Genomic DNA, 14,339 nt, shown 5'->3' with positions numbered 1-14,339 from the left:
AGAGGCCAGACATGGGCTTGGTGTCCTCCTGGGGTCTACCCTGAGTTGGGTCCTATGTGGAATCTGACATGGTACCTGTTGTGAGGGGCAGGAGAAAAGCAAACCACACCAGACCACAGAATCAGCGAGGACACAGAGCAGAGGGCATCAGATTTAAGGGCACAGGCCAAAAGCAGCCTGTGGCTGGACTTTGAAAACAAAATTGTGTGGAAACACAGCCCTGTTCACCCACCTCTTTCTGCCGGGGCTCTGCTCACAATAGCAAAACTGAGGTGCAGGACTGAGCCTGTGCAGCCAAGAGCCCCAAACAACTACCATCTGCACCAAGCTTAGCAAGCTATAGAGGACCACTTAGAGAGAAGGTTTTCAGATGACAGCCTGAGCAGAGTACCATGGTATTAATATTGTGTAGGGACCAGCAGTAATCAGGGTGGGCCGACTGAGAAGTTGGAGAGGGAAGAAAAAGGAGGAAGACTTAGCCCCTAGAAAGGGGCAGTGTCCAGATGGCCCTAACATCATATTTAGTGCCATTGTCATTCAGGAAGAGGACTCCCAGGCTCCATAAGGACACTATCCCTACCAGTTCTAGGACCTCTTGACCTGTGACTACCTACTATGTGCAAAAGATTGTATCTTGAGGGCTGGAGAGATGGCTCAGCAGCTAAGAGCAGTGGCTGCTCTTCCAGAGGACCCAAGTACAATTCCCAGCGCCCACATGGCAGTTCACAACTGTCTGTAACTCCAGTTCCAGGGGATATGACACCCTCACACAGACATGCAAGCAAAACACCATTGCGTGTAAAAGTAAATAAATAAATAAATAAATAAATAAATAAATAAATAAAGATTGTGTCTTACGGAATCCCCTTCCCTTTCCTTACAAAGAAGCCAAAGGCAGAGAAGGGAAAGTATCTGACTTGAGAGTACATGGCAAAGCAGAATAGCCAAGACACAAACTCAGGCCTGCTGGCCCCTGTGCAGAGCGCTCCTTTCCTGACACCACTCCTGGACCCCCAACCCAAGCCTAGAAGCTGAATGCAGGCGATGTTGACAAGTCTGACTTTTAGGGTTCATGATCATGAGCTCCCGGGTGCTTTTCCAAGGGGCCTGGTTATGTGGTGGTATAGGGAGGTGAAGACAAAAGTCTCTGACTTTTAGGGTTCATGATCATGAGCTCCCTGGTGCTTTTCCAAGGGGCCTGGTTATGTGGTGGGCAGGGAGGAATTGAGAAGTGGGGTGGCGGGAAGCGGTGGTGCCAGCCTTGCTGGACTTGAGCTTCCTACTTACGGACCCTGTGGGAGGTTTGGGGTGTGCCTTTTAGGCTGAGTACAGCCAGCTACCCATTTGCCGCCTGATTCTGTCTTAGAGAAGCATTCTATATGCTCAGCAGACCCTTATGCTCTTTTGTATCTTCGTCCCACAGCCAAGAGGACCTGTGCAGACAGCGACTTTACCTGTGACAACGGCCACTGCATCCCGGAGCGCTGGAAGTGCGATGGTGAAGAGGAGTGTCCTGATGGATCTGATGAGTCGAAGGCCACTTGTGGTGAGTCTTGCCCTGGACCTCAGTTTCCTCACCAGCATTTTCGTACTGGCAAGTTGTTGGGCTCACGTGAGATGGTCAGAGGATACTCTGTGCCGGGCCCTCTGGGGAGTGGGAGGCTCTTGGTAAGCAGTCAAGTGTTTAGTTGCTCACCGGTCGCCTGTGTCCCGCCTTTCTTCTAGCACCCTTGTAGGTTTGACTATTCCTACGGCACCAGGAGTTAGAAGTAGCCCCCAAATGCTGCTCCGAAGCAGCCCTGGCTCATCTTCCGGGCCCCCTGCCTCTCATTCTTGAGGATCTCAATTGTAATTCCAGTGGCACTAAGGGCAGCTGGTGCTTGTTAATCATTTACTGTGTGCCACACCTCGCTAAGCCCTTTGTACGCTGTCGTCCTTTTATCTTCAGAGCAGCCTCTAGAGGCAGGAACTACTACTTTCTGCATTTTCAAAAGGGGCATGCTGAAGCTCAGAGAGTTGGCGTGATTTGTCCGTGGCCACCCAGCCAGGACTTGAGGGCCCAGCTCTTCCCTCTGTGTTGGGTGAGCTGAGTACAGGAGGCCTGTTCTTCATGGTTAGCTAGATGGTGGCAGAAGGAAGCAGGGTGAGGTGGCATAGCTGGTGCTCCAGGACTGCTTTGTCTCTCGGGATGTCTTTTCTAGGCTCTAATCCTCAAAGCAAACTTAGACCTGGCAGGTCCTTCCCTGACATTTGTTAAATTAAAAAGGAGATGAGAAGGGGGAGGGGGAGGACCCAGCGGTCCAGAGGCAGAGCTTCTGTAGCGCGAGCCTGAGACAAAAGGCTGGGGGAAGCACGTGGAGATGCTGGGACTAGGGGGGGATCCAGGAGCCCCTCTCTGGGGCTAACATTTGCCCCAGAGGTAAAGACAAGGACAATGGAGGCCAGAGTCCCATCTAAGGCTGCTGCTAATGATAGCTGGGTTTCCTTGTCTCCTAGCAACAGAGCTACCAGTTTCCAAGACAGAAAGAGAAAGGGAGAGCAAGAGAGACCCCCAACCCCAGACAAAGGGCCCCTCATTTCCTAGGCAGCTGCCAAGCCCTCCCCAGTTTTACTGCAGGCCCCATCCTTTCCTTACCATACCAAATGCCACTCCATGCTGTCCTGGAGGCGTGTGGGCAGAGGGAAGCCCAGTGCTTTCTCCCGCCCTGCCAAGGAACAAAGCCTTGCCACACTTGCCTGTGACTGTCATCCTCATGCCAGCCTAGAGAGAGGGTGGTGGATTCCCCAGACCAGACCAGGTGTGGCCAGTTGGCCATGGCTGCTCAGCCAGAAGGGACAGAGTCGTGTGTCTCTTAGAGAGTTTCTAGGGGTGGTTTACAGCTCCTCCCCTAACGGTCAGCCTGTTCTGCCTCGCCCCGGGCGTGGGTAGGGGCTTTGTGGACATTATTGGGGAGGAGGGCTGTCTTGCTCCCCTTCTCTCCACATCTCCGTCTCGTGATATTGCTTCCTCCTTGCTCTCTTGGGGCCTACTCACCTATCCCCCTCCCTCTCCTGGGCTCCCTCCCTTCCTGCTCATGCTTCCTGCCTCCAGCCTCCCTCCTGCTACCCTCTCTCCCATCCTGCCTATTTCTCTGTCTCTCTTCCCCAAAACGCCAGTGCTCACTGCCTTCCTACCTCGTGGTCTGTGCTGGACCCACACTGCCCACTCATCCTGATTCCTAGGCCTCCTTATATTTAACAGCTGAACAGCTAGAGCCCGAAAACTTGATAGACCCACCTCACAGACACACAAATAGCCTATTTGTGGCAAGCACCTCTCCAGTGACAAAAGACGGGATTTTCAGGCTTTCTAAGATTCATGGGAGCAGCAGCCGGGATTGAAGAGGCCCAGCTCCCTGTGGATTACCCAGGCAATTGCTGTGAGAACCTGTCTCTGCTGCATGCCCTCCAGTATGGGTCCCAATCTAGAATCCCATAGATGTTCCTGTTTTAAGATTCCTAAATTCTTAGTAGTCCAAGACCCACTTTCTGCCCTTGTCCAGGGGGGTGCAAAGTCTAGGATCCCTACTGCCTGAAGCACTGCATTGGTCAGAAGCAATGGCCACAGGTTCTGCCACTAGGGAGGGCTGCCTGGAAGAGTCAGCCAGAGAAGACCTTGAAGACCAGGCAGAATTTGGGGCGGCAGGACTGGTAGCAGGCTTACTCACAGCTTCCCAACTGAATGAAAACCCAGCAGCCAACCCGTTGTCCATTTAATTGGTGTTGCCATAGCAACCTCCATAGCCTACCAGGTTTCTGGGACTGTGCCAGCTCCCAGGATAGAGCCTTACTCCTCACCCCTAACAGAAAGATTATAGATAGAAGAGTGTAGTAGGTTTGAGATCTGAATCAGCTGGGTCAGGTCTTTGCCTTGAAACCTCATATAAGTTGTCCAGTCTTCCTGAGCCTCAGTTTCTCCTTTTGTAAAATGATATGGTGCTATTTACCTTATAATGGGTGTATGACTCCACTGAGAAAAATACAAGAACTGGAGTAAGTGCCAGTGTTGTTTATTATTGTTCATGGACCGCAGCATCTCTGCCCCCAACATTACAGTTTATTAGGATATCAGGACACTAACTTTGTGCTATTAAAATACTATGGGCTGGGGGTGTGAGAAGCAGAGGGACCTGGGATAGGAACTCATCAGATACAGCCAGAGTCACAATGGGAAAGCCCAGAACATTTGCCTAATGAAAGTATCATTTGGGCTCTAATTATAGCTCTCTTGATTGGAGCAGTCTCTGACCCACCTTCAGGCATCTGTGGGGAGGGTGCAGGCAGGCAGGGAGAGGAGAGAGTGGTTCAGGGGAATGAGCTACAGATCTGGGTGTTGCATGCTGCATGTGAATTTTCCCCTTGCATCTTAGCAGCTAGAAGGGGCCCTTACTGCTCACCTCTGCTCACCTGCTTCTTATAGATGAGGGAGTACAGGCCTAGAGATCTGAGATCACCCATTTTGCCTGATGCTGTGTGAAGGAGCCTAGTGTAACTCTGCTCCTTCAGGATGACAGGGTGCTTCCTAATGCAGGGGCCCAGTCAAGTGACACTGGTGGTTGCCATGGTCCACTTGGAGCAGGTAATCCCCATTTGTCCCTAAAACTCAAGTCTCTAAAACTGATAGTAGCCACTAGGTACTATCAACAAACATTTTCCTTGTTTTTTTTATGTATTAGCTTGTGAGCTGGCAAAAGTACCTGTGGGTTTGGATTTCTGGGACAGGATTCTCAGGAAATTAGTAAATACCTTCAGTTGCTTCAGGGTGGAGTTTTAAGCCCCTCACCAGTGTTGTGAGTGGGCAGTGCAGTGATGATTATTGCTTCTGCCTGGGACACTTGCACAGCAAGCCAAAAGTGCCCCTTGGGAGCATCTGTCCCAGAGAGAAAGGCTGTACGGGGGTGGGAGCCCCTGTGCACTCCCATGGGGTGATACCAGCCTCCCCACAGGTCATTTACATTTTCATCGCATGAGATAAGAGAAGAGCAATTGTGTCCTGAGCTCCAGTGTATTCCAGGCTTTTGAGAACAGGCACTTCCACACTGCCTCATACAAACCCCAATTGCAGCAGAGGAGACCCAGGGAGCATAGAAGTTAAATGCCTTGCCTAAGAACTTTAGTGTTAGTAAATGAGATTTGGACCTAGGTTTATTGACTCTATAATCCAGGTTCCTTCACCTATACCAACTTGCCTATGGTCTTGGCTTCAAGGATCCTGGAAGTAGCCATCAAATGGCCATGTCGCTCAGCCTAGCTGAGCAAGGAAAGGCTAGCTGAGAATCTCACTGACCTCTCCAGCCGTGCTGGGAAAGCAGCGGTGTCCTCCTGTGCAGTGGCTGTACAGCATGGACCTGGGATGGAGGTCCAGCTCGTCTCTCTCCATAAGATTCTCAGCCTGCAACTTACACTCTCCAGGCTTTCCTCTCTGCCTGGGAGATGCCCATCAGCAGTCCCTGCAGCTGCGCAGTGGAGAGGCCTGACCTGGAGCCTGGAGCCCCAGTTTTGGGGAAGAGCTGTACCACAAGAGAGGCACAGGCAGTGTGGTTTCAGGGAGACAGGCATTTGACACACTTACCTCTCTCTGGGCCCTGGAATACCACTCCAGGAGACACTTGTCAACTTGGTCTTCTTGGCCTCTTTTGTCCTGGCATTCCAAAGAGCCTCGGCACTCTAGGGGTGAAGGAACCAGTAGTAGGCACTGCTGGGTCCTTGAGAGCCTGTAATTAGAACTGTCTATTTAGGGATACAGCAAATGCCTTATTAATTATAAAGAAAGGAAGCAGACAGATTGTTTAATCATTGTCCTTGTTGAAAGGTTATGCTGTTAACTGTATAAATATTCATTAAAAGTTCAATCGGCTGCCTGCTGCAGGACCAGGCCTCCGGAGGTGGCGCATCTGGCCAAAGGCTGTTTCAGTCACCTAGGCATGGGGAAAGAGAATTTGGGGCTGTGTCTCTGCCATGCATGGTTTGATGGAAGGACAGGGCTTTTGTCAGAGGAACCCAGATTCTGTCTTTAATGTGCTCTGCACATTTGGGTGAGCTACTTGATGTCTCTGAACTTTAGGACTGTTCACAGCCTTCTTCCTTCCAGGATTAGGGTGAGGGGCATGCTGGGCATCTTGGTTGGTTCTGGCTAAATGCCACAGACTGGCCTGGCTAAGCTGTACATAACAGAAACCTAGTGCTTACAGTTCCATTACATGTACAGGGTCTAGTGAGGTCCACTCCTCCCAGAGCTGCCTTCTCACCCAGACCTTCGCAACAGAGGGCATGGAGGCTACCTCGAGCATTTATGTTATATATAATTTTCATTGTGTATGTTCATGTACATGGTACTGTATTCCATAAGGACAGTATCATACAAATACCGTGTTAAGCATATTCTTCTTCCCTCCCCTCTCCTGTTAGCTCCTTCATTCCTCTAGATAATTTTGCTTCTATTTTAATGTCATATACACACACTTAATTTTATATATTCATATAAAATTAGAACCACAAATGAGAAGACATGCAATATTTGTCTTTCTGAGTCTAGCTTAATTTGCTTAATGTGATTATCTCCAATTGCATTCCCTTTCCTACAAATGGCATAACTTTGTTCTTTATGGCTGAAAAAAAAATCCCATTGTGTATATATACCACATTTTGTTTGTATCCATTTCTATAAGAGGGCACTCACCCCACTGGTGAGGGCACATGACTTAATTGTCTCCTAAAGGTGAAGTGGAGTGGGGAACAAACTCCTCGGCCTGGCATAGTCTGACCCACTTAGGTGCTTGTAACTGTAGCCCTTTCAACTCTGTGAGGCCTAGTTCTCCAAGCACTCGCTCTGGGTTAGTGCTTAGTGGTTGCCTCGTCCTTCCACTCCGCTGCTCTCTCAGGGGTTTGCAAACATTTGGACACCTGTATCACTGCTAGGATGCCTTGGTATTACAAAGAGATGAGGTGTGCCATATCCTCCATGTGAAGATTTTTAGCTCTGGCTCTTACCTAGAAGTGCTTGGGTTAAGAGAACTTACTAAATGCAGGTTCCAGGTCCTAGAGCATAGCTCAGCCATTAAGAGTGTGTTCTACTTTTCCAGAAGGCCTGAGTTTGGGTCCTCCTCCCACCAGCACCTCCACACATGTAGCAGACACACATTCACACGAAGAAAAATATAAAAAATTTAAAAATTAAATATTAAAAAATTAAAAAATGCAAATTCCTTGGCTTTCGACATCTAGATCAGCCAATATGACTCGAGGCCTCTTGGTTAGAGTACGTTCTGGGAGACAGCTGGTCAGCTCCAATTGCTTCATGGTCTAAAGTATCAAGAAGTGCTCAGGGTTCTCCAGTGTTGGTGACAGAAGAGCCATCTCCAGATGCCCATCCCCCTTTGTCACTCCAGATGATAACCCAAAGTGGCCTTTTGGGGTGGGGGGTTGGAGACAGGGTTTCTCTCTGAGTAGTCCTGGATGTGCTAGAACTGACTCTGTAGACCAGGCTGACCTCCAACTCACAGAGCCGCCTACCCTGCCTCCCAAGTGCCGGGAATGAAGGTGTGTGCTCCACCACCCAGCAAAAGTGGCCATTTTATGTATGTATGTATGTATGTATGTATGTATTGTTTTAGGTATGAGTCCTCAGTCTGCATTTCTGCAGGCCGGAAGAGGGCATCAGATCCCATTATAGATGGTTATGAGCCACCATGTGGTTGCTGGGAATTGAACTCAGGACCTCTGGAGGAGCAGCCAGTGTTTTTAACCACTGAGCCATCTCTCCAGCCCCCACTCCCCCACCGTCAAGTGGAATTTTAAGAGCTCACTGAATGTTGGTGCTTTCCAGAGCCCTACCTGACAGTTATTTCATGTAGAGTGAATATATGAATTCCGTGTTCCCATTGGACTGCCTTATTCATGGCAAGTGTTCCAAACCTGTCCACATTTGTGATTCACATGGGACTGAAGGTGCTCTTTCTCATTACATAGTATGTATCATCTGGGGACCTTGATTTAGACACCTGCCCCAACCCACTTTCCTGTGCCTTTTCTTGTCTAGGCCCACTTTTAGTCATCTCTGTGGCCTCTCACCACCAGCCACAGAGATGAGATGAGAGGAAACAGATGAGAGACATGAGTTACCATTCTTCTGAACATACGGAACAGTTTCCAGCGCTGATATCAGACACAGCTGCCGTATCTTCATGTCACTCGTGTGTGTGTGTGTGTGTGTGTGTGTGTGTGTGTGAGAGAGAGAGAAAGAGAGAGAGAGAGAGACAGAGACAGAGACAGAGAAATGGAGACAGACAGAGAGAGACAGACACTCAGGGCTTACGCAGCAGTGTTCAATCTTACCCACTGAATGGATAAACAAGACTGAGTCTCATCCAGTATGTGTAGATGATAATAATGGGGAACATGGACTGAGCCTAGGATGGATGCATTCTAAACATTTTACAGACATTAATCTGGTCATTACAACCATCCTATGCAGCGGGTCATAGCATCATCTACACTTGGTTGAAACAAAGAGAAATATTTTAGGTCAAGGTCACGTGGCCAGTGAATGACTGAGCCATGATTCAAACCCAGGCAGCCAGCCTTCAGAGCCCACATCCTCACTTTTCACGCTGGGGGCCAAAACATAACCCTCACCCTGCTGGGTTATTATGAAGATGAAATGGAAATGTCTAGCACTGTGCTTGGCACAAGCCAGAGACCTGAAGGTGGGACGCCTGCGTCCTGGAGAAGACAGCAGGGAGCCAACCAGAAAGGTCGAAGATTCATCTGCCCCAGCTGTCATGTGGAGCAGGGAGAGCTCAGAGTAAGAGCTGCCCCCCGGTCCTGAATAGGGTTCTCATTCTTCCAAATTGAGAATCAACCCTGGGGCTCTAGGCCCCTGATTGAGTCAGCCTCTGATTGCAGCTGCAGTAATTATAGCTGTGCAGTCCCGCTGGGCCCTGCACGTGCAGGTTGTTCTCAGCGGTGGGCTTGGCACCGTCTTACAGAGACTTAAGATTGTTGCTGCTAGGGTTTTGGTGAGCCCTCCAAACCCATGGGTTCAAATCACAGAGCTGCTGGTCTGGAAGGTACACTGAGGTCTGTTAGGCATACCTTACCCAAAGGCACACAGTGGGAACACAGAAAGGGTGTAGCAGCTCCATATTGTGAGATCTTAAAGGGAAGATGGGTAGGGCCCTTGGATCAAGAAAGACTTGAAGCTGGGCGCTGGTAGCGCATGCCTTTAACCCCAGCACTTGGGAGGCAGAGGCAGGTGGATCTCTGTGAGTTCGAGGCCAGCCTGGTCTACAAAGTGAGTTCCAGGACAGCCAGAGCTGTTACACAGAGAAACCCTATTCCTGAAAAACCAAAAGAGTAAAAAGGAAAAAAAAAAAGACTTGAATGTCTTAGGCTAGGAGAGCATGAGAGAGTGTTAGGTGAGGCAGTGTGGGGTGGGGTCAGATTTAGGACTTAGGACGCCTTTAGAGAAGATTGGCTTCCAATGAAAAGACACGGGGCAGGACGGCCCTAGTGGACTGCTAGGGACTTACACCAAACAGCAGGATTGGTTGGTGCTGTATCCCTTAGCTAAGCCATGAACACCGGATGTCTGTCTCTGCAGCCAGAGAAGAGTGTCCCGATGAGAAGCTGAGCTGTGGACCCAGCAGCCACAAGTGTGTGCCTGCCTCGTGGCGTTGCGACGGAGAGAAGGACTGTGAGGGTGGAGCGGATGAAGCTGGCTGTCCTACCTGTGAGTCCAGAACCCCGTTGTCTGCCAAGCAGTCGGGCACCCTCATCAGTGGGGGACCCCTTCTTGGAAGGGGCCTGTTTCTCTATGGGGTCTGGTAGGTGGGGAGGGAAGAATACCAATGAGAACGTTAGAAACGGCTGGGCCCCTAGACATGTTCCTCTGTCATCCTCACGACCACCTCATGAAGAGCCATTACCATCCCCATTTCATGGGTGAGGAAACTGAGGCTCAGACAGGGAGGAAACGTGCCCAAGACTGAGGGTTGGAACTGAGATTCAAAGTCAGGTCTAACACACAGCTTTCTGCCATGTCTGACATCTGCTCATCCATTCTACAAGTCAACTGATCTCCAAGCAAGAGCAGGGGAACGAAAGGCTGGGCTGTATGAAGGTGGAGTCTGGTACCAGGGTGTGTGCTGACAGATGCCTAGGGTGTAAAGGATGGCTGCTGCTCAGAGTCTCAGACTGGGGCACATATCACATACAGAGAAGATACTCCCATCAGCCTCAGCAGGGACAGATGGACGTGGTCATTGGGACCATTCCACATGGCTGAACTTCAAACACAGGATTATCTCCTCAGAGAGCAGGCCAGCAAGGTTTGGGGGTGGGGGGCATGGTCCGGCTCATGTTGCTTTCCTGGTTATCCTGGGTACCTGCTATGTGCCAGGTCTGGAGTAAGGTTCTGAAGGGGACAATAAGGCGATCCTATAATCTTCCCCTGGGGACTACAGACTGGCCTGGGCTGGAATTCAGGAGCGTGCATGTCAGGCACTTGTCCACCACTGCCTCTCATTGCATCTCCTCACCCCACCCAGTCTCTCCTGGCCATCCCTCCTGGTCCAGGAGCAAGGCCATTTCCTCCTGAGGCTTCTGAGATTCCAAATGTGAGGGCTGAGGGGTCTGAAGAAGTGTATGGAGAGGGCAGGGGTCCTGGCGAGTGTCTGCACTCCAGAGCCTCAGTGCTGGCACTGGCTTCAGCTGTGGTAGTTTTGTGAGAACTTCCCACCCATGCCAGTCACCCTTTCCTCTCATCACCCCCATCCTTATAATCAAATGATGCTTCCAGTATAAAACTAGCAGCCACTATAGCAAGGAGTGGGGGGCGGGTACCTGACCAGGACATGTTGGGACAGGGACATCTCCTGTTAATTACAGGAGCCGAAGGTATTAGAAAGGATTATCAGGCTCTCTGTGGCCTGGGCAGAAAAGGAACCTTCCCTTCGCCAGTTCTCTGAATGTAGGGAGTGTGGTCCCTGGGCCTTAGTAGTGGGATCTTCCAGTGACTATCAGCTTCAGAACCTTGTTGAGAATCCAGTGTTAAGAAGCACTTCCTGTAAGGACTCTCAGGAGACAGACTCTTCTCTCCCTGGGTATGTAAAGTGTCTAGACAGGCAGGAGGATGTCAGCAGCAGGATCTTGGGGAATGTGGCACCAGAGAACACATGCTTTTCCCTCTGATGCCCCCACATCCCAAAAACCCAGAAGGGGGAAAATGCAGCTGTCGGAAACTTAGTAGAGCTGTCAGGAGAACATGACAAGGTCTGCCTACATTGTAACACCGAAGACATCACTTCATTTTATGTTCAGTAAATGAAATTGACATCTTGGCACCGAAAAAATAGAAACATGGACCCTGGGCGCCCCCACATGGAGAGATATGGAACTGCCACCACGATGTAATAGCCACAGCATTTCTGACCCACCCATTTCTGTCCCGAGGCCAAAGGTTGAAGATGTGAAAGAGGGGAGGAGGCTTGATGGAGGAGGGAATGGATGCTTGAAAACAGCTGACACTCCAGAAAGTGAGGGAAAACAAGCAACAGGAAAGCTGGGAGAGGTCAGAGTAGGAAGGAAATGCCCCAAACCTGAGTTCTGGATCTTTTGTTACAATGCACCCCTGAGCGAGGTGCTCCCCTCTCTGAGCCTCAGTTCTCTTAGCTGTAAACTAGCACCTGGGCTGGCTGGGCCCCAAGGCCTTTCCTGTGGACTCCAGGCTAGCCTACCAGGGAGAGGAAGCCCAGAACCCCAATAGGGCAAGACCTGTACTTTAATGACTTCGTCCACACCCACATCCTGCCAGGGGTTCTGCCAGTCCTTAGAATAATGGGGTGTGAAGGACCTGGAACCCTGACGTGGGGTGGCTGTGAACGGCACTAGACAGGCTGGGGCAGAAGGAGATTTCCTAAGCAAGGAAACAAGCAGCCTGGGTTGGGTGAAGATGGAATTTGGACCCGGGCACAGGAAGAAGGCTGACTGAGAACTAAAAGGAACAGTGGGCAGCAGTGGGTTCCCAGGAGTTGGCGCAACTTAACAAAACCGTGGAGGGGAACTGTGTGCTCCCAGCCTAGTAAATCATCCAGGTGGCCATAGTTGGGTGTGTTCAGGAGTAAGGAGCAGGGACCAGGGTAGTAGATGCCAGGCTGGAGACTTTGTAGTCTTGGCAAGCTATGTATCCAACTCTGCCACAGTAGGCAAACCCTTGCCCTCCTCTCATCTGGTGTCAGTCATGTTACAGATGATTTCCTATCCTGCAGGACAATAGGGCTCTGCTGCATTAGAGCCTCTCGCAGCCCCACCATGCTGCTGGTTACAGGGCAGAAATTCTGTATATTTGCCGAAGTTCAGGGAAGGCAAGTGTGGTTCAAGGTCAGTTAGCATGACTGAGGCCCCTGCTTTCAAGTGGCGGTCTCTCATACCGTGCTCCCCCTTCAAGTCTGCAACAGGACCTACTCCAGCCTATAGGCGAGGGTCAGAACGCCCTGTAACCCCAGTAGCAGGAGCTGGGCTGGGTCATGGGGGATGGGATCTGGAGCAGCTCTCTGTCCTGCGCAGTGTGCGCCCCGCATGAGTTCCAGTGCAGCAACCGTTCCTGCCTGGCCTCTGTGTTCGTGTGTGATGGCGATGATGACTGCGGTGATGGCAGTGATGAGCGCGGCTGCTCGGACCCGGCCTGCCCGCCCCGCGAATTCCGATGTGGAGAAGCTGGTACCTGCATCCCTGAGCGCTGGGTCTGCGATGGCCAGTTTGACTGCGAGGACCGCTCGGATGAGGCTGCCGAGCTTTGCGGGCGAGCGGGCCAGGAGACCACAGCCACGCCTGCGGCCTGCGCCCCCACGGCCCAGTTCACCTGCCGCAGTGGCGAGTGCATCCACCTGGGCTGGCGCTGCGATGGCGACCGCGACTGCAAGGACAAGTCTGACGAGGCCGACTGCTGTAAGCCCCCTCTACGCTCCCAGCCCCACCCAGAGCCTGCTGATGTGGCCCTCCTACCGGGAGTACATACCCTGCTTTAACAGAGACTTACACTGGGAGAATGAAGCGACTTGCGGGAGGTCACATGGCTGCTAAGGAATGGAGCTCAGATCTGACCCCAGAAGCCAGGCACCTCTTGTCTCTGCTATGTGCACCTGTTGCTGCCCGTCCCTGTTATAGGGACCTCTGCCCAGAGACCTCTGTCCTAGGAGTGCCTACATGCTGGGCCCGTCAGATTCTGCTGACTGTCCCAGCTGAGTGGGCCCCTTCCAGGACTTTGGCAGACCCCTGCTGCCCTCTCCTGCAGGCACAACTCACACTGTGGCATTTTCTTCTGTGCATTTCTCATCTCTGCACCTGAGCTTCTGGAAAGGGGCTCGTAGTCTGCGGGCTCCCCACCAACACCCAGCACAGTGCCAGGTTCAGGAAAGGTTGACTGAGTGAACCAAATCACTAAGTCATGAGCGCCAGGACTCAATGGAAACCACACGTCTGTGCTGAGGTGGTGGTGGACAGGGAAACAGGAAACTGGAATGCTGTGTGACCTTTGGCAAGGCCTTCCCCCTCTCTGAGCTTCAGTCTCCCCATGTGTACACTAGAGATGCTTTGACTAAGTGTCCTCTGAGGCCTCCTGAGCTCGGTCGCTGTTCCATTCTTAACGGGGTGGATGTGGCATGAGGTTGTGGGGACAGCTTTCCTAGCGCCACCCTGGTCCTGACCTCCTCTTGCCCTGTTTCAGCACCACCTGGACCCTGCAATGAGAATGAGTTCCAGTGTGGGGATGGGACTTGTGTCCTTGCGATCAAGCGCTGCAACCAGGAACACGACTGCCCAGACGGGAGTGATGAAGCCGGCTGCCTGCAGGGTGCGTTGCTCAAGAAGGTTGGCACCCTCTTGAGGATGGAAGCTCAGCCTGAGGAAAGGCCCTGTGGCCCTCCCTGACCTGGAGAGAGCCGAAATGGGGGTGTTCTTTCCTTGGTCTCTGAGATGTATTTACCCCTTCAGCATCAGTTACTTGCCCATTATCACTGTAATTTCTTCCCGTGGGGTTCTGGGGCACAGGAACTGGACTCTTTTTTTTTTTTTTAAGATTTATTATGTATATGAGTGCTCTATCGTCACATACACCTTTATGCCAGAAGAGGGCATCAGATCCTACTATAGATGGTTGTGAGCCACAATGTGGTTGCTGGGAATTGAACTCAGGACCTCTGGAAGAGCAGCCAGTGCTCTTAACCGCTGAGCCATCGCCAGCCCAAGAAGTGAACTTTTAATTAAGGATTTTGTAAAAGCTGAAAGAGGGCTAAGGGGACACG

General features: G+C 51.3%; 1 protein-coding gene across 11 annotated transcripts in view; it reads left to right on the top strand.

Moving 5' to 3' along the window:
* Positions 1-14,339, top strand: part of Lrp8 (LDL receptor related protein 8) — a 71,159-nt gene that overhangs the window by 27,906 nt on the left and 28,914 nt on the right. For 7 of the 11 annotated variants that reach the window (XM_041651732.1, XM_041651729.1, XM_041651734.1 and 4 more), the window contains exons 3-6: positions 1,424-1,546; positions 9,641-9,769; positions 12,604-12,984; positions 13,763-13,888. In XM_041651732.1, the coding sequence (XP_041507666.1) occupies positions 1,424-1,546; positions 9,641-9,769; positions 12,604-12,984; positions 13,763-13,888 (759 nt within the window). The remainder of the gene's footprint in view (positions 1-1,423; positions 1,547-9,640; positions 9,770-12,603; positions 12,985-13,762; positions 13,889-14,339) is intronic. The other 4 variants (XM_041651737.1, XM_041651738.1, XM_041651739.1 and 1 more) reach the window with 1 other exon arrangement.

This window comes from Microtus oregoni, unplaced genomic scaffold (assembly GCF_018167655.1).
Source record: "Microtus oregoni isolate MIOR12 unplaced genomic scaffold, Mior012 000005F_ref0000423, whole genome shotgun sequence".
Lineage (NCBI taxonomy): Eukaryota > Metazoa > Chordata > Mammalia > Rodentia > Cricetidae > Microtus > Microtus oregoni.
This window is presented reverse-complemented; position numbering and strand designations above follow the sequence as displayed.